The 17,620-nt window shown below is 30.5% G+C and overlaps 3 protein-coding genes across 6 annotated transcripts in view; 2 read left to right on the top strand and 1 right to left on the bottom strand.

Annotated features, from left to right (window-relative positions):
• The first annotated feature begins 6 nt into the window (after positions 1 to 6).
• On the top strand, positions 7 to 3,005 carry Paics (PAICS bifunctional enzyme). Its single transcript, XM_076403322.1, has 6 exons — positions 7 to 328; positions 471 to 674; positions 737 to 994; positions 1,330 to 1,455; positions 2,200 to 2,386; positions 2,447 to 3,005. Exons 1-6 carry the CDS (start codon positions 307 to 309, stop codon positions 2,925 to 2,927), a joined length of 1,278 nt encoding a protein of 425 aa, XP_076259437.1. The 5' UTR covers positions 7 to 306; the 3' UTR covers positions 2,928 to 3,005.
• A 146-nt stretch (positions 3,006 to 3,151) lies between these two features.
• On the top strand, positions 3,152 to 3,881 carry LOC143195848 (E3 ubiquitin-protein ligase RNF181). The gene is made up of 3 exons (XM_076403323.1): positions 3,152 to 3,443; positions 3,501 to 3,610; positions 3,662 to 3,881. The coding sequence occupies exons 1-3, from the start codon at positions 3,245 to 3,247 to the stop codon at positions 3,794 to 3,796; spliced, it is 444 nt and encodes a 147-aa protein (XP_076259438.1). The 5' UTR covers positions 3,152 to 3,244; the 3' UTR covers positions 3,797 to 3,881.
• The window catches only part of fru (sex determination protein fruitless), a 47,062-nt gene continuing 33,320 nt past the window's right edge, over positions 3,879 to 17,620 (bottom strand). For 2 of the 4 annotated variants that reach the window (XM_076403317.1, XM_076403320.1), the window contains one exon: positions 7,675 to 11,979. In XM_076403317.1, the coding sequence (XP_076259432.1) occupies positions 11,672 to 11,979 (308 nt within the window). In that variant the 3' untranslated portion in view covers positions 7,675 to 11,671. Of the gene's footprint in view, positions 5,099 to 5,306; positions 7,326 to 7,674; positions 11,980 to 17,620 lie in introns of those variants that run through there. The other 2 variants (XM_076403318.1, XM_076403319.1) reach the window with 2 other exon arrangements.

Raw genomic sequence — 17,620 nt, 5'->3', positions numbered from 1 at the left:
TGTACTATTTGTGAGTTTTTGTTGTTAACGTTTCGTTCTCGACATATTTTATCATCGATTAAACGGATTTATTAAGGTTTATATTAAAAAATTGTAGTAGTTTTATCTTGAATTTGAAATAGTATTGAGAAATTTGTTGTCCATGAATCAAAGTTCTAAACAATTTAAAAGATTTTATTTAAACGGAGCGCGGGCCAGTTTAAGACGTTGCGGCGTTTCAGTTGCACACGTGAATTCCTAACCTAATTCTGTTTTTTCCTTAAATTTTAATTCAAACTATATTTTTGTGAGTTCATAAATAAAATTATGGCTAATACAATAAAACAAGGTAAATATATTAATATTACTTTTTTGTCAATGCAAAGTCGAGCTGCTAAGACATATAACATTAAGAAACATCTTTCAATACATAAAATAAGTTTTACATTTTTGAAGACCAAGGACGGGTTTTATTTATATATATATTTTAGTTAAGGAATATCAGTTGGGCAATCTTATAATTGAGGGCAAAACAAAACAAGTATATGATCTTCCCTCATTACCGGGTCATTGTATTTTACTTAGTAAAGATAGAATTACTGCCGGTGATGGTGTAAAAGCACACGATCTCAAAGGAAAGGCTGTTATTTCAAACAAAACTACATGTAAAGTTTTCGAAATTTTAAGTTCCGTCGGTAAGTATTTACTTCAACGTTTAGCGATATATTCACATCATTCAAAATATGTTTATGTTTAGGAGTACCAACCGCGTTTGTTAAATCAGCGAGCGAAAATGCATTTGTTTCCAGAAAATGCGAGATGATACCCATTGAGTGGGTTACAAGGCGATTGGCTACGGGTTCCTTTTTGAAACGTCATCCGGGCGTTAAGGAAGGATATAGATTTGCACCCGTAAAACACGAGACATTTTTTAAAGATGATGCTAATCATGATCCCCAGTGGTCAGAGGAACAGATTATCAGTGCCCAATTTAAAGTAAATGGAGTTTTAATTGGTAAGTTTACTCGTGAATAATACAAATTTTTTATATTTTATTAATATTAATTGCTCATTTAACTGCTTGAATATACAAATCTTGTGTAAGTGTTCAATTTATGGTGATCACTATTTTTTTATTATATTTTGATAACCCATTGATAACCATCTATATATATATATATATATATATATATATATATATATTTATATATATATATATTACACTTCTGAACCCCCGGTTTTATTTATTACCACATTATTTTTAGAAAAATTTAATTTTTACATAATTTGGCAACATACATTTGTTATAACATTACTATTTATTATTATTATATATTACTATATTTTTAGGTGAAAATGAAGTGGACTACATGGCCAGAATATCTATAATAGTCTTTGAAATATTGGAAAAAATTTGGCAAACCAGAAACTGCGCCCTTATCGATATGAAAATCGAATTCGGGGTAGACACGACAGGTCAGTACGACAGAATTTATACGTTTCAAACCGTTTCCAAGCGAATTAGGCTGATACGCCAGTAAATAAGTTTATCGTATTGAAAGGTTTTTTCCACTAACCTTTAACCTGCTTGGACAACGTTCTGACGTTACACATTATTTTTCAGACCCCCTGCTATGAAGAAATTGATAGTGTTATCTTTTATAGTTAATTTCAAAACAATTTCATCAGCTTTGTTATAATTATTGAACCTAATTTTAAAGAAAAACATAATACATAACAATAGCGTGTTGTAATTTGATATGTCTTAAACGTTTTAAATATTGGCTTTGAATATTTTATTAAAGATATTTCTTATTTTTAAAAACTTTTTATTATCAATTGGCGTGGTATTGGACCACCCAAAATAATTCAGAAAATAAATAATGTTATAAGATTGTGTTACTTTGTAAAAACACGCTAATTTTGATTATTAGGTAAATTGTCCAAACTGATTTTTGGTGGGTGAAAACCCGGAAAGGTTTACCCACTCTATTGATATTACACCTTGCTATTGCGGTATATGACTTAAAAATTTTTTTAGTTACCTGACAGTTTTGTTCACTTTGTTTGGTCAACTATGTCAAAAAGATCTATCATATCATCAAGAAGCTATCATTTGCGTCTTTAGATCTGTCTAATACATTCTATCTGATTTCTAATACATTGAATTTTATCATGTCGTTTACACTAGAGTTATTTATTTTCGTTAATTTCTACCAGGTGACATTGTTGTGGCTGATGTCATTGATTCAGACAGTTGGAGACTCTGGCCTTCAGGAGACAAAAGACTAATGGTGGACAAACAAGTATATCGTAATTTGGCCACAGTAACTGAACAAGATCTTGATACCGTAAAAAGGAACTTTGAATGGGTAGCTGATCAACTAGATCATCTTTTGCCACCAAAGTAATAATTCGATGTTTTAAATGCTTTATTTATAATTGATAATCCATTTACATGTTTCAGTGATCACTTGGTAGTTATTATAATGGGTAGTCCCAGTGATAAAGAACATTGCAACAAAATCAAGAAATACTGCGAAGATTTAGGTTTGAATGTTGAAACGCGTGTGTCATCAGCTCATAAAACAACAGAGAATACATTGAAGATCATTAGTCATTATGAATCTCTAAATATTAAAGTTGTATTTATTGCTGCCGCTGGTAGATCAAATGGGCTAGGGCCAGTAATCTCTGGAAATACAGATTTTCCAGTAATTAATTGTCCACCAGTAACAAAAGATGATATAGATAGGGATATATGGTCTAGCTTAAATGTGCCTAGCGGTTTAGGGTGCACAACAGTTGTCTACCCAGAAACAGCTGCTCTAGCTGCCGCTCAAACCATTTCTCTAAATAATTACATCATTTGGTCCAAATTAAGAGTGAGAAGATTAAGTAACTACAAAACATTGCCAAAAGCCGACAGTGAAATAAGAAAAAACTAAAGTGCTTGTTATATATTTTTGATATATAAGTTTCATTATAATACATTTAAAGTTTTCAATAAATATAATCATGAAAAATTGTCATTTAATTATCCTAGTGCTTTAAACATTTTTTATTTCGTTTTAGCGTGGAAAAGAGATTGTTTATGACAATATTAATAGTTCATTATTATATAAATTTTTGTAATGTAGGGCAACCAAACATACACAAATATTTGTTTATATACTGTCATTAATTTAAGGTTATTTGTTATTTTTCGCCCACTCATTGGGAATAACTTTTTGAAGTGTTTTAGGGATCTTTTTAATTCCTTAAAATGGCAGATTATTTTTCAGAAATGGGTTGGAGAGAACTAGCAGATGGTGAGCAGCCTAATCACTTTCTACATTTGGCAAGACTATTTAGGGATTATAACATGTTTGAAGAGCTAAATTCATTGAATGGAGAAAAATTACCGCCTCCAGCATCGAAGGCCTCTGTAGAAGCTTTAATAGATGAGAAAATAACCCAAGATGGTAAATCCCATTTATTACACTACCTATTTTGTAATTAAAAAATATTAAAATTAATAGGTCATCAATGCCCTGTCTGCCTAAAAGATTTCTTAACTGGTGATGTAGTTAAGATAATGCCTTGCAAACACAAATTTCATCCAGAATGCCTTTTGCCATGGCTGTCAAAAGTCTGACTTTAATTTTAATGTTGCGAACAATATGTTACTCTTAATTTTTAGACCAATTCTTGTCCGTTATGTAGATATGAATTACCAACAGATGATGAAGATTATGAAGCTTGGAAAAAAGAGAAAAAAAGAGCAAAGGAAAGAGAGACTGATATTGAAAATTTGCATAATAGCATGTTTTCATAAATATAATATTTATCATTTCAAAGAACATATTTTAAAAAGTATATATGGTTATATTGTATGGTTATAATAAAATAAATTAGCATTAGTTTTAATCTTTATTGATGATACATCCAATCATTTTCTAGTTATCATCACATTTAATAACATTTATATTAGTTTACTTGAAACAAATAATAGCCTATTATCTAAAAGCATTAAGTTACATTGAACACACATGCAACATTAAAATATATTAATTATCTTAAATGAGTTTTATATTCAACAGGCATTCTTTTTATTATATTCAGATTTTTAGGGAAAAAGTACAGATTTATTTTTATTAATTGATTATAGGAATATATAGGTTTAAACTATTTGTTATAGTAGTTAATTATAATAATCTACATCATCTGAATATGTTTAAAAAGAATGTTTAAACAATTAACATTTAAACCAGTATTTACTTGCTCTAAGAATAAATTATTTATTAAAATTTTATCCTTAATATATAATACATTTATCACAAAATATTCATAATTTTTTGTTTTATTTTAAACTCAAGTGGACATAATCAGCTGAAAAAATCATAATTATATTTTTAAAACAAATTCTATATCACAGATAACTTTTAAATGATTTTAAACTTAATATCATCTTTTAAAAACAACACAGTGGAAAATATTTTAATTTTAAAAATATATTTATATATTAGCGATAGAGGGCGTGGTAATATCTTGTAACTACAGTTCAAAATTGCTTAAAATCTTTTGTATACGTTAATAGATTCTATGTTTTGGTCTTAATTTATTTCAGGATCATATATCAATCTTAATACATAGACACATAAATACGTTGGATATAGCTAGGATAAACAAGAATGTGCTACTATAGTACCCATAAAACACAAAAATCCCTTTTTTAAATGCCATTAGTTGCGATCAAATTTCACGAAACATGCTTGAAATTTAGTTAAAATGTCCCACGTTTAAAATATGCCTTTAACCATGACGTTGTTGCCCACCCCCATCCTGGAATAAACGGAGACGGCCTTGGTGTATTGTTAAATAGCCTGATTGGTGACGCAAAGGGTGTGTTTCAAACGCATGTGACTTCTCAACGTATCGATTCTGCTGTATGTGGCTGGACAGTAAGGGCAGAGAGATCTTTGAGGAGTATGAGAATGGAAATGATGCCATCTGTTGGTTACTTCTTTGCTGCAAGCTTTGCATCGCCATAAAAGAATGTTTGACGGTGATGCTTCGAACATGTCTATGTAGGAGAGAGTCCCATTGGAACCGTGAGATAACTGATTAACTTGCGGAACTGTAAAATAAATATTAAATATATAGTATATTATAAGTTTGGAAATATTTAAATAAAAATGTAACTTAAATATAGAATACAATTATTACAGAAGATAGGCAGCCAGTAAACATCTACAGTGAAATCTTGAGTTGCCGCAGCATTACAAGATAAACTCTAAAACACAAGATTAAATATTTCATAAATGAAAACTCAATAAAACAAAATCTGTTTAGGTACTTATTTATTTAAACATAAATACAGTAAAAATTAATATAGATACGTTTAAATTTTGGAATATATACCCTGGTTACGATATAGTCTCTTAAAAAATCTTATTTTATATATTCTCTACTTAAAAAACAAAAAAGAAACAAAAAAAAATATATGGAAACTAAGAACTAAACCCCCTTTTTTAAACAATTCGTATATAAAGTTCCAACATGGTTCCTGAATTTTTGATTATTTTTGTTTCTTCCTATAAACATATACAACCAATTACTTTATATACACATTATTTCAAATATAAAATTGTTGACCTTAGATATTTAATAATAATTTGCACATATATAAATAAAAATCAACAATAAAATGAAAAATAAAAACTAAAGCCCTTTTTAAATAATTTGTATATAAAGTTCAGATGTGTATTTTTTATGAATAAATTCAATTTATATATACAGTCGGAATATACCCAGACAATTTAGATAATCAACTAATTACTTTATATACATATTATTTAAATATTAAATAATTTCATAAAATTAATAATAAATTGCACATATTTAGACTAGTTAAAAAATATTAGGGTACAGTGAATTGTACTGATTTTTTGGCATTTGGATCTTTGGCTAATATTTATAGTTCATTTGTAATTTGACTAGTATATTTTCTTCTTTCGTAAGGTATCCTGTAAACACACTTCAATATCATTGCGTCAAAAATAAATTATTCTACAATAAATCTAAACTTTAAAAACTAATATTGAAAATAGACCAGCAGCAGATTAGGGTGGCTTTAACTTATAAAAGAAAAATATAACGACAGTCGGTTGTTTTGTAAAGCCAACTTAATGATGCTGCAGTTTATGGTAACTGCCCTTTCTTTTGGTACAAAATCATGTAATCACGTAAGACGTGAAACTTGATACTAGATATGATCCTTTCAAAGGAATATATAATAATTAAAAAACTGAAAATACAGATATTCCTCATCTTATCGAATTAATCAAATTATATTTTTCAGAAAAATGTATCTAAATATATATATATGTATATAGTAAGTTGTAGCCAAAAATATGGCATGGCACATGTTTTGTTTAAATAAAATGTGGCACAATTTTCACTGTTAATTCAAATAAGGATAATAAACATGTTATTCAAACTTGACTCACATTCACAATATTTAAGGTAATACTATATATACATTTTTAGTTAATGAATAGTTTTACCCTTAATTGTATTACTAAACCTATTTATACAATATATAAAAAGAATTGACATGTAATTGTTTTAGAAAAAAGTATCTCAATGGTTTTCTTGTTGAATATAATTTACAATGGAAATGCGAGTATTAACAGAAAGATAACAAACAGAAAAACGTATATAGCGAATAATAAAAATTGCACTGTTTAATCCTGGCACACATAAAAAAATCATATAAAGGACTGAGCATTGGTATGAACATTCAAAAGGGCAAATGCATCTTTCTCATAGGTGGTGTACTGTGAATAACACGGGTTTGTAATGTAATCCAATTTCAATGGATTAATACAGACACTTGCTTTAGAATTTGTAATTAATGTGATTATTTAATCTTAATGATTAGTATTCCACTCTACCAAGTAATTTAATAGATAGTTTTTGTGATGTTACAGAGTTCATATTGGTGATGTAAATTGTCCCGTTTGTTGTTGATTTGGATAAGAAATTAAAATCGAGACAAACGTTATGTATAATATAACCTATTTATGATATGGCTTCGCGACCAAACCCTTGTTACACACTATCCTTACCCTAAAAACAGATTAGCTAAGCGATAGTCGGATGTTTCGTTCTCATGTGAAGCAGAAGTGTGTCGCTACGAGTGTATACAGCTGGACAGTGCGCGCACGTGTAGTGACCGGGATAGTGGACATAATAGTGGTTCCTCGTGTTGCTGACAACTTTACCACATAAGATGCATCGTCGTTTTTCATCCATGTTGTCTATACGTTCAAACAACTGAGACACTTTTAAGGCCTTCATGTCTGAAACAATAGAAGTTTGGATAATTTACAAAGACGCAAAAAATATTATCGAGAAAAAACAAATGATAAATATAATTAATTTAAATTTTACAATGTTATTATGAGGGTTATTAACTGCCAATTTAAATTGTCTACAACAAAAATATATTTCATTGTACTCTATAAATACATACCTTTGTAATAATTCTTCTTAAGCACAACATTTAAAAAGCTTTAAATTCTTGAAGAATTAATAAATAAAAATAAAGCCATATTGTTTTTTGAAGATATCTACCGCATCAATACTATGTGTTTTCCTTGGTTGCTATTTACAGCCCAGGAATAGTTTAGGAAAATAAAAGACAACCACTTGAAACACACCATTTTTAATAAAAAATAATAGATTACATAAATGCTTTCCAAAGAATTCAAATAGTTTGGCGTCTTAAGACTAATATAATCGAATATTACAAAGTCAAAAAACGCTGTTATAAAACTTAACTCAGTTTTAAGTAACAAATATTATCTCTTAAAGTTTAATAGTTAAAAATATAATGAACATGTTCAGTGTTAAAAAGCATTAGAAACAGTTTTATATTTTTCTCATTCTGCGAAGTTCCACCGACAAGTGGAAGCATCAAAGAATATTTATTAGGACATATCATGTACATATGAGCATTATTCCTCGGGAAATTAGTTGGCACAAAAGGTTAACTCAGAAGGTAGTATCATAACATTAAACAAACGGAAAAATGACAGTATAGATTTTCTATGTGCGTGAATAAAAAACCAATGAACTTGTCCATCAATAAACAATACTACCATCTGTCCAACAGAAAGGAAATTTGAAAAACAAGGCAAGATTGCAATAATTTTCAAAAACAAAAACACCGTTCAATCTCTAATAATAATTTAGGTTCCTAGCCCGAACAAGATTCAGACTAAAATCGCATATATTGATATAAAAAACTATTTTAAATAAAGTTCCACTTTTATTTATCCAAAGCAGATCGGAAGTATATAATAAAACTGTATAATATAATAAAATATATATATCAAAAAATGTCCGCAACCTTTTTTTTTTCATTAATTGATAAAAACCAGTAACTCCGCGTCGTTAGCTCCAGGAGCTTGTGACATATTTTCAACAATTCAAAAATGAAAATGTAACGGGTATAAAGCTGTAACTAGTTAATATATTTATGTATATATATATTGCACTGAAATAGGTTGCATATAGCACCAATGCTTTCCTAACATATCACATTCCTTCCTAGAGGATTCGTTTTTTTACGTTAATTTTAGTTAAAAACTTTAGTCAAAAAAATATCATATTCGCCAATAGTATTCTTCAAATGCATGTCGACGTGTGTGTTCATAACGCGCCTGGGTGATGAAAACCCAACATTTCTCGGTGAGCCTTGTGCAAGGCCATGTTCGACGATTTCTTTGGTTAAACAATTGACAGAAGGGGCATGAACGTGATATTGAGCCGCCCGATTCGTACCGTACTGAGGACGCAATCGGGTCGCCGAAATACCGACGCCCAGATCGAATCGACGAAAGACCTCAACGGCGAAAATATTAGATATACTTATATTTATAATTTTATATGGGATTTTTCACTGATGCATTTTCTAATAAATAAATGATGAGAAAATTCGTATCGATTTATCATGACTTATTGTGTCGACACAAATATAAAAAATACATTTTTACATATCACTAATCATTAAAGAACGAAGTTACACTTCATCGATACCAACTTTATCATTTTCCAATGTCAGAATCACTATAACGAGCGAAATATCCCATATTGATATATTTTTCTCAAAGATCAATAACTGAATAAACATATATATATTTATATATAAAGCGAAAAACAAAAATATCCCTTACAAAACACCGTTCTTATTATATTAACACCGACTCAAATAGTTTAAAAAGTATTTACAATAAGGTACTATCAGATTTAATAAAAAGTATCACGTGATAAGACCCGAAAAACTCGATACAAAATTCAAGGCCGATCTATCGACTAATTAATGATACTATATAAATGTAGTATTGCACATGGTTTTGTTCTATTCCTTATTTAAAAAACAAAAAAGAAAAACGTACATGGGTCCCAAGCAAAAAATCGTCAACATTTTATAGTACAACTATTTACTGTACAAGTTGTTTTAAAACTTTTTTTTTTGAAACCAATATGGTATCATAAGTAAATTTGTCTATCTAAAAAGGCCGCAAAAATTACACAAGACGTCGCGTGGTTGTTTTTACGTTTATTTCGAATATAATGAATCGGTTTGGGGAGTGAGTGTCGCAGGACGACGTGACCGAATGTAGCAAGCGACGTTCAGGAAAACAGTATTTCCCAAATATAGAATACGAGATTCTTAACCTAACAATTAGTAATAAGTTCTTAGACAATATATATATTTGAGATGAGAGTAACTTGAGGTAATATATTTTTAAAAAATATAAATATAAAATTGCACTTAACATATAATTATAATAATAATAATTAATATTGTAATCATTTAAGAAAACGTAGTTAGTTTTGGCAATTTTTTCTCTCTTAAACGTAAGATTTTTCAAAAACGAAAAATGTTTATAAGGTGAGTCAAGGAAAAAAATGTAGAGAATATTAACAAAAATAATAATAATAATAAAAAGGAATATATTATACTAAAACGTAAGTTTTCTTCTCTCCCTTGAGTATTTGGTTAGTTTTTTTTGAGTCACCCGCTAAAAAATCTCGGACATTGTCATTATCTTTCTCAGCGGACGGGTTCCAAACTACTTTTTCATTTTTTAAAATTTCTCTACGCCCAAATAGTTTTCATCACAGATTTAACTTTTCTTTTTGCTTTTTTAAAAATGTATGTTTTCTTTAAATGCTAATTGATTCTTTACATATATATTAATGTGTCTCACTTTGAAAGAAATGCCGACTGTTGTGATGTTGATCATGATCACAACTGTCGGCTTTTCGGAGAAAATAACATTTAAGTATTAAGAGACATTCGATGACTTCGGAAGCCTCGAACTTTTACAATTAAGAGTAAAATATGTTGATTGCATAGACTAGAATAAGAGTAGATCTTTCTTGCGCTCAAGTAAAAGGTATAAATATATATTTTTTTATCTCTTTACATACATGAAGTGAGATTGTTTTGTGGCAGTTTTTTTAAATGATCTCTCTTCGCCTCCTACTTCTCCGTCATCAATAATAGAGCCAAAATATTACTGACACCGAAGGTCTACAAACCAATTATGCGAATCAATGAAACTATGCACAAAATTACTGCAACAAAAGAACCTCATCAATAAAAGCAAAAAAAATATTGTAGTTGACTATAGCAGCGACGGGACTCACGATTTTAATTCTTGTGTGTTTTGCTTCTTCAACATTCCTTTTCTCCCTTTTTCACTTTCGTTGTTAAGGTTCAGAGAAATTATTGAGCAAATATTTTGTTTGAGCTTATGTTGATTACAACTTTCAATAGAGTTCGGTTGCAATTTAATTTACTAATGAAAATAATCTTTCAATTGTCGTTTATAGCTTGTAAATCCAATTGTATATTCATCATTATATAGTTTCTTCCACAATTTTTTATATTGTTTCTTAATACTCAATGCATTTCAACCAGCACTATATTCAGTTCATGTTAGTATTGCATATAGATGTTATATATCAAGTGCTGATATCCTTACAATAACTGGATTATTTGGAATTTCGTGATATTATAGATATCGGTGCCATGTTGATATAATATTCTGACCAAATAATTATATGTTTGAATAGTGTCTATTTTGGGTAATTGACTGATCATTGACATCGCTTATTATTATATTGTTGTAAGTTAAGATAAAGAATTTTATTTAGTTATTGATTTGAACATCTTCGAATGATATTATGTTTAGCAACAAAATATTTTTATATGTATGACTTTCATATGACTATGTTGTGTCTTTACATTTGGCAAACTTAAAATCTAGCTGATTTATTGAAAATTTTCGTATATTTATAAGTCATATTTATGTGAGATTAAACATTTTATTTTTAAATGATTTTAGCTTTTAATGGCATTGAAGAGTTATGTATGATATTGAACTCATTGAATAAGTTTTAGATTCACATTGGTTAAGTGTTATATAAAAGAAACAGTTTCAAACGATGGAAAAGTTTTTCCTATAATTTGACTCTAAATGGGAAGGAATGTCGAAAATCGACCAATCTGTAGTCAAGTTGAAGAAATCGTAGCAGAAACGCATTAAAGAAGATCGTGAGTCAGGTCGCAGGTGCGCAATCGCTAGGAGTCGCACATGGCCCGATAGTAGAAGTAATAGTAGAGCCAAAATCAGTCGGCTGATGCGTCACCCGCCATGGTAGCTGGGGATGGTGACGCACCCGGCTCGATCTTGGGCACTGTATCGAACTTCCTCGTGTCCGGATTGTACCGGGGATGTTTAAATTTGCAGTGAGTGCGCAGGTTGTCGCTCCTAGTGTATGTAGCCCGGCACAGGGGGCACTCGAATCTGCCGGGGAAGTGCACGTGATAGTGGTTTCGGATGTGAGTCACTATTTTCCCACAAAGTTTGCAGCGGTGCAGGTTGCAACCGCCCGGCAACTTGTCAAAGGTAAGCCGCATGTGCCAGGTTTTTGAACCTGCAATCAAAAAACCACTGGTTACACTACGGCCTGCTCCCGTCTAGTAAGCTTCAGCGCATAGAACGTCACCTCTCTTTCTTATTTAGACCCATCATATCAGCATCAACTCTCGGGCCAAGTCCCATGCGCATCAACCTACCGCACCAAACCATTTTCCTGCCCGCTACGGTCGAACCCAGAGTCGGGTCCGAACTGCAACCAGGAAAATGGTGTCGGTGCATAATTTGCCGGCTTTGTCGTCGAACGACGACAAAGTTGAAAAAAGAAATCCATTGGTTCCGATCAGAATCGGACTCAGAAACAAAAACTTTATGTACAAATCCTGAGCCCTTCCAGTCACGAAACCAACAGCGCTACTATTACGTTTCTCTCTTTAAATAATTATGTTATGTTGTTAATGATTAATTAATTAAAAAAATAGTGACAGTATAGCAAAATAGTGACATAGTGCACCCCACAGCAGAAATAGAGAAAAATGTGTGAATGAAAAAAGAACGAAAAACCTGCTCACTCGCCTGTAAACTCTCACTTTCTTTTCGAGTCGGGATATTTTCAAAATGTATGCGATCAAGACATACGTTTGAAAGACCGTCGCACTGACCAAACGGTGCAACTTATAAATCGGTACACGTCTTGGTTTGAACTCTAAATTACGTTCACTTTGTGACTGATTCGGTAAGACTGGAAAGAAAAGCGATGACGAGCTTGTTCAATATTCTTGTTTTAGTATTTGCGGAGGAAGTAAATGTATTAGAACAGCATGCAAAGCATCTAATTTTGTTGTTTTCATTTCAGGTTAGTTTTACAATCTATCGTACCCTTCACCAGACTTAATAATCATTATATAAAATAACATCACATTTCTATTAATTGTTTTCACATAAAATTATATATGATCAACATAAAATTTATTGATAACACTAGTAATAAAATATCATCTTATTATTAGATTCAGTTTATGAATATATAAACTTTATTTTTTATTATTAAATATGATTTATTTAAGATTATATTAACATTGTTTTAAATTTTCTTCAGTTTAAATATGTTCTAATGTATTCATATAATGTAAATCATGAAAATTCAATAATTATAATATTTAGTTTGATTAGACATATAAAATTAATTTTGGAGTAGATATACGAAAATTGGTATAAAATATAATATTTCAGTTCTGTAAAATAATTGGCTATTATTATTAGTACACATTTATTATAAACTGAAATATAGTTTGATTTTGTTTTAAAAAAAATAAGCACATTTCACAATAAATGTGCGTAATCTCATCTATTAATCTTTGTTAACATTGAGGCCCTTATCTTTAACTTATATCTGATAAACTATAAAAGCGGCAACTTTTATAAAAATTATATAAATATATTATTTGTAAAAATATGTTAAAAAAATAAAGACATGAACTTTAATGTCCAATTTCCTGTTGGCTAGACGGTTTATTAACTAAACCATATCAGACTTGAGATATTATTAAAAACGGCAGCGACAGTTCTTAAAAATTACGAAATTCTCTAAGATAAAAAAAGAATAAAGAAGATAAAATTAATAAAAAATTCTGGACAGGGGTGATATAAAAATAAATATAAAAAAAACCTGCCTGAATGAGTGCATTAGAAGTACAAATTACCATTTTAATTTTTATTCACATAAATTACTGAATATATATTTCATGAGAAATTGAAATCATTTCAGAATAACATTTCAAACACTTTAAAACGACATTTCAGTATTCTATAGTATTTTTACAATTGTTTAAATTATTTTTTAACTAAGTGCCTCAATCTAGTCGCCTTATTTGTATACTTTTTATCACTACTTTAGTAATTTTCAAATATATTACGGGCTTAATTAAGTAATTACTTTAAAGAACATAATATTTTAAATAGAGAAATTCTGTGTTTTAGCATTTACTGACGATTATAGAATACCTAAATAATAAAAAGGTTGGATTTACTAATATATAAATAAAGGTAATAGTCAAATTAAATATTAGTTTAAATTAAATCTTACATTGTTGATTGTTTAAATCCATTTAAGGTACTTGGTTATTATCTTTGATTCTTATTGGGGATTACATTTCTTATCTAAACAGTCATGTGAATAAAATGGTATAAGTGCTTTGTAAACATTAAATACCCTTGAATACATTGTAATAAAAAAAGTACACGGTTAATGTTTTGAAAATAATTAAAAAATCAGTACAACAGAGTATTTTCAATTAAAATATACTATTAACATAAATAATGTGTAGAGTATTGATTATTATCATATTATTATTTATTAATTTTAAGATGAATCTGTCGAATAACAATTCCTGGATATTAGTTTTTGCAGCTCATTATATTAATATGAAAAAGGAGCTCTGGCAAAGAAAATACTTAGAGTATTGCTCGTGCCTCTTAAAAGTAGTGATTTTTATTTGCTAGAAATGGAAAAACTCGGATAGCCAATAAGTTCAATAATGACGAATTGGAGGAATTTCTCGATTAATAGTGACATACATGCATGACATTTAAGAATTCTAATCTACCAGGTGTACCGGAAAGTTATTACCGGCTTTTCCAACAAATGTCGCTAGACTTAAGTATCCAATGTTATGATTTGACATATATGTCATTTTATTCCATTAATATCAAGCTTCAAAATACATGTTATAGTTTGCGAAAATAACACCGTATTAGAGTTTTATTTCTTTGAAAATGTCAGGTTTCGTGCCTGAAAACATACATTTGCGTCACGCATTACTTTTATTATAAATTAATCAAAAGGAAAAGGCCGCTCAAAGTTATCGTTTGCTGGTAGAAACCTACGGCGAGCGTGGTTTCGAAAATTTCAAACCAAAAATGGTGATTTCGATAGATAGAAGAAGTTCAAATAGAATCCAAACTCAAATACAATTGGAATAAGCGTTAAATGTTTGGTGGGACCAGAATGGCGTGGTGTATTACGAACTGTTAAAATAGTTAATAGTGATCGCTACCAATAAATAATGATCAATTTGAACCATGCATTGCTCGAAAAAGGTTCAGAGTGGACTTGAAGACTCGGTAAAGTGATTTTACAGCACGATAACACGCAGTCTCATAAAGCAAAACCGGTTATGGAAGCACTGAAAACTCTTGGATAGGACATATTATCGTACCCGCTGTACTCTCCAGACCTTGCCCCGCCCGACTATCAACTTTTCGCATCAATAGGTAACGCGCTTGCAGAACAGCATTTTGCCAATTTCGAATAAGTTAGGTAATCGCTAGATGAATGGTTTTGCTCAAGGTACAAATAGTTTTTTGGGCATGATTTTCGTAAATTGCTTGAAAGATGGGCAAGATGTATAGAATCAAATTGTCAATACATTGAATAAATACATTTTTCCATTTTCTTGAAAATTATGTAGTTTTATTCCGAAAAAAAAAATTTGACATTTGACTTATCAACAATAGAGACGCGCATGAAAACTTCGGGAATGGTAAATGAGAAACTCATTTTGCACCATGAATTTAAAACTAAGGAATATAGAGAATTATTTTTTTACATTTGGATAGAACATTTTAACTAGGTCTGCTTTTTAAAAGATGGCTTTGGTTTCATTAATTTTTCTAGGTTCTCAGTTTCATCATTTTACATCACTTTTTCGAGTTTCATATAAAATCGCGGTTTTCTATTTTTTATATGTTAAATGTATTAATTAAGCAGCGAGGGGAGTTTTAGTTTTCTGTCTTAAATGGCTGCGATAGCCGCGGGTTCGAATCCTGCTGGGAAACGCTCGTAAATTTATGTTTGTGATTGTTTAAAATTTGTGAATGTTCTAGGTAAGAGTGTAAAATCCGACAAGGAAAACGATCCCAGCCACGCCTAGTAACCAGGCTGGGTGAGACCGGATGTCTTCTGGGATGATTTCTAAAGTTGGTCACCCGCCAGTCGGTAGGCTTAAGCCGAGGACTGAGGTTCGGAGCCCATGTTAAACTTTAGGCCCAGTCCAGATAAACCCATAGTTGGTAAAAGGAGACTTTAAAATACACATATATAAAATATATGTATATAAAATTCAAAGACAAAAAATATTTGAATTAAATTTCTTTCATAGAATTAAATTTCTATGAGGGCAGAAATGTGGTATTCGCAGCCGCTGTAAGAGTCCCATCCACTGTATTCTCCAGATTTGACGCCGTGCTACTTCTTTTGGTTTCTGAACCAATGAGGAGGTCATCGCTGGTACGGAGGGCCACCTTGCAGACCTCGAGAAAACGTATTTTTCAGACGGGTTAAAGAAGTTAACGAAATAAATTGCCAAAATTTTCGTTTTTCTTTTGTAGACTAAGTACTTATCAAACCACCCTCGTATTTTAATTACTGACTGTTCTGACAAAAGCAATACTATTTAGCAGGTCATCGGTCCATTTCTTTTGCAGAGGGTCAAAATAGCCTGAGATTGGAGAAAAAGTAGTAGCCGTCGATGAAAATATTTTTATTAATCTGCATTTATGTACTTTGAAAAGCAGGACAACATTATTTTTCAATACAATGGCAGACATGTCGAAATCAATCAGAAAATATTTCGTGACACTCAATTCTTATCATTTTATATCTACTGATACTTCCGATGATGTTTGAATAACATTTTTTCGATAAAAAGTCGTAGCAAGAAAATGCGAGAATTTCAAAACAGATAATTTAATTTCTTAACAATCTTCTTTTAGAAATAATTCCGCTTTCGTTGCTTTTAATGAAATTCGAACATAACAGCTTTCATTCGCCGATAATTAAAGACGTCTAGAGGAGTGAGATGATTTTTCCTAGTCCAAAAGTTTAACTGAAACAAATTACCGAACGATTTATCTAGTTTTCACGGTCAACGGGAGAACTCCCGATCGTTTATCATCTTTGCCATTTGCTCGTCACGTCACTTCAAACGGCTTATGGAGTTCGCCGGCCTTTTTTATTCCCCCAAGTCCTATATAAACAGGGTGGAAAATTACGATAATTGAATTTTTAGTGATATTTATACGGAAAAGTGGAAAATTATAATCATGCTAACACAATTTAATTGAACTTCAGTTTTACCTAATAGATGATTTTCAAATCACATATTTCTAATAATACTTATTCAATGAATTCATAGATAAAAGCTACAGTCATTTGTTTGCTCAGTCACAAGTTATCGTACTTTATCACATAACGACGCTAAAACTAGGATTTATTACGCTTGATCATCTTCAAACAGTGCTCCGAATCATCAACTCGTCGGTGTTTTTGGTCTGAATGATATGATGTACACGTTTAATTGATATCTTTAGAGTGTCTGCTATTTCATTCATTTTCAAAACCATTTTGTGGATTTTTTAAATGTTTTCGTTGGTAATAACCTCTTTTGGGCGTCCACTGCGTTTACCGTTTTCGGTGTTCATTTCACCACGTCTAAGCGCGTTAGCATACGAATCCTTGATGATTTTTTTTCTGGGGCAGTGTCTGGAAACTCGGCATCAAGCCAAGTTTTTGCTTCAACTGTATTTTTTCCCTTCAAAAAGCAATATTTTATCAACACGCGAAATTACTTTTTAACATTTTTTTTCACAAAACAAAAGTTGCTTCACTCAAAATGCCATAATTCACAAACTATTAATCC

This window comes from Rhynchophorus ferrugineus, unplaced genomic scaffold (assembly GCF_030347505.1).
Source record: "Rhynchophorus ferrugineus isolate W39M unplaced genomic scaffold, kcgeb_rfMv2 rfM4, whole genome shotgun sequence".
Classification (NCBI taxonomy): domain Eukaryota; kingdom Metazoa; phylum Arthropoda; class Insecta; order Coleoptera; family Curculionidae; genus Rhynchophorus; species Rhynchophorus ferrugineus.
The sequence above is the reverse complement of the archived record's forward strand: the minus strand, read 5'-3'. Positions and strand labels throughout refer to the sequence as shown.

Coding starts and splice junctions, on each gene's coding strand:
- Paics (XM_076403322.1), top strand. CDS start 307: ATGGCTAATACAATAAAACAAG. Junction 329..470: donor GGCTAATACAATAAAACAAG/GTAAATATATTA, acceptor TATATATTTTAG/TTAAGGAATATCAGTTGGGC. Junction 1,456..2,199: donor ATTCGGGGTAGACACGACAG/GTCAGTACGACA, acceptor AATTTCTACCAG/GTGACATTGTTGTGGCTGAT.
- LOC143195848 (XM_076403323.1), top strand. CDS start 3,245: ATGGCAGATTATTTTTCAGAAATGGGTTGGAGAGAACTAGCAGATGGT. Junction 3,444..3,500: donor TGAGAAAATAACCCAAGATG/GTAAATCCCATT, acceptor TAAAATTAATAG/GTCATCAATGCCCTGTCTGC. Junction 3,611..3,661: donor TTTTGCCATGGCTGTCAAAA/GTCTGACTTTAA, acceptor CTTAATTTTTAG/ACCAATTCTTGTCCGTTATG.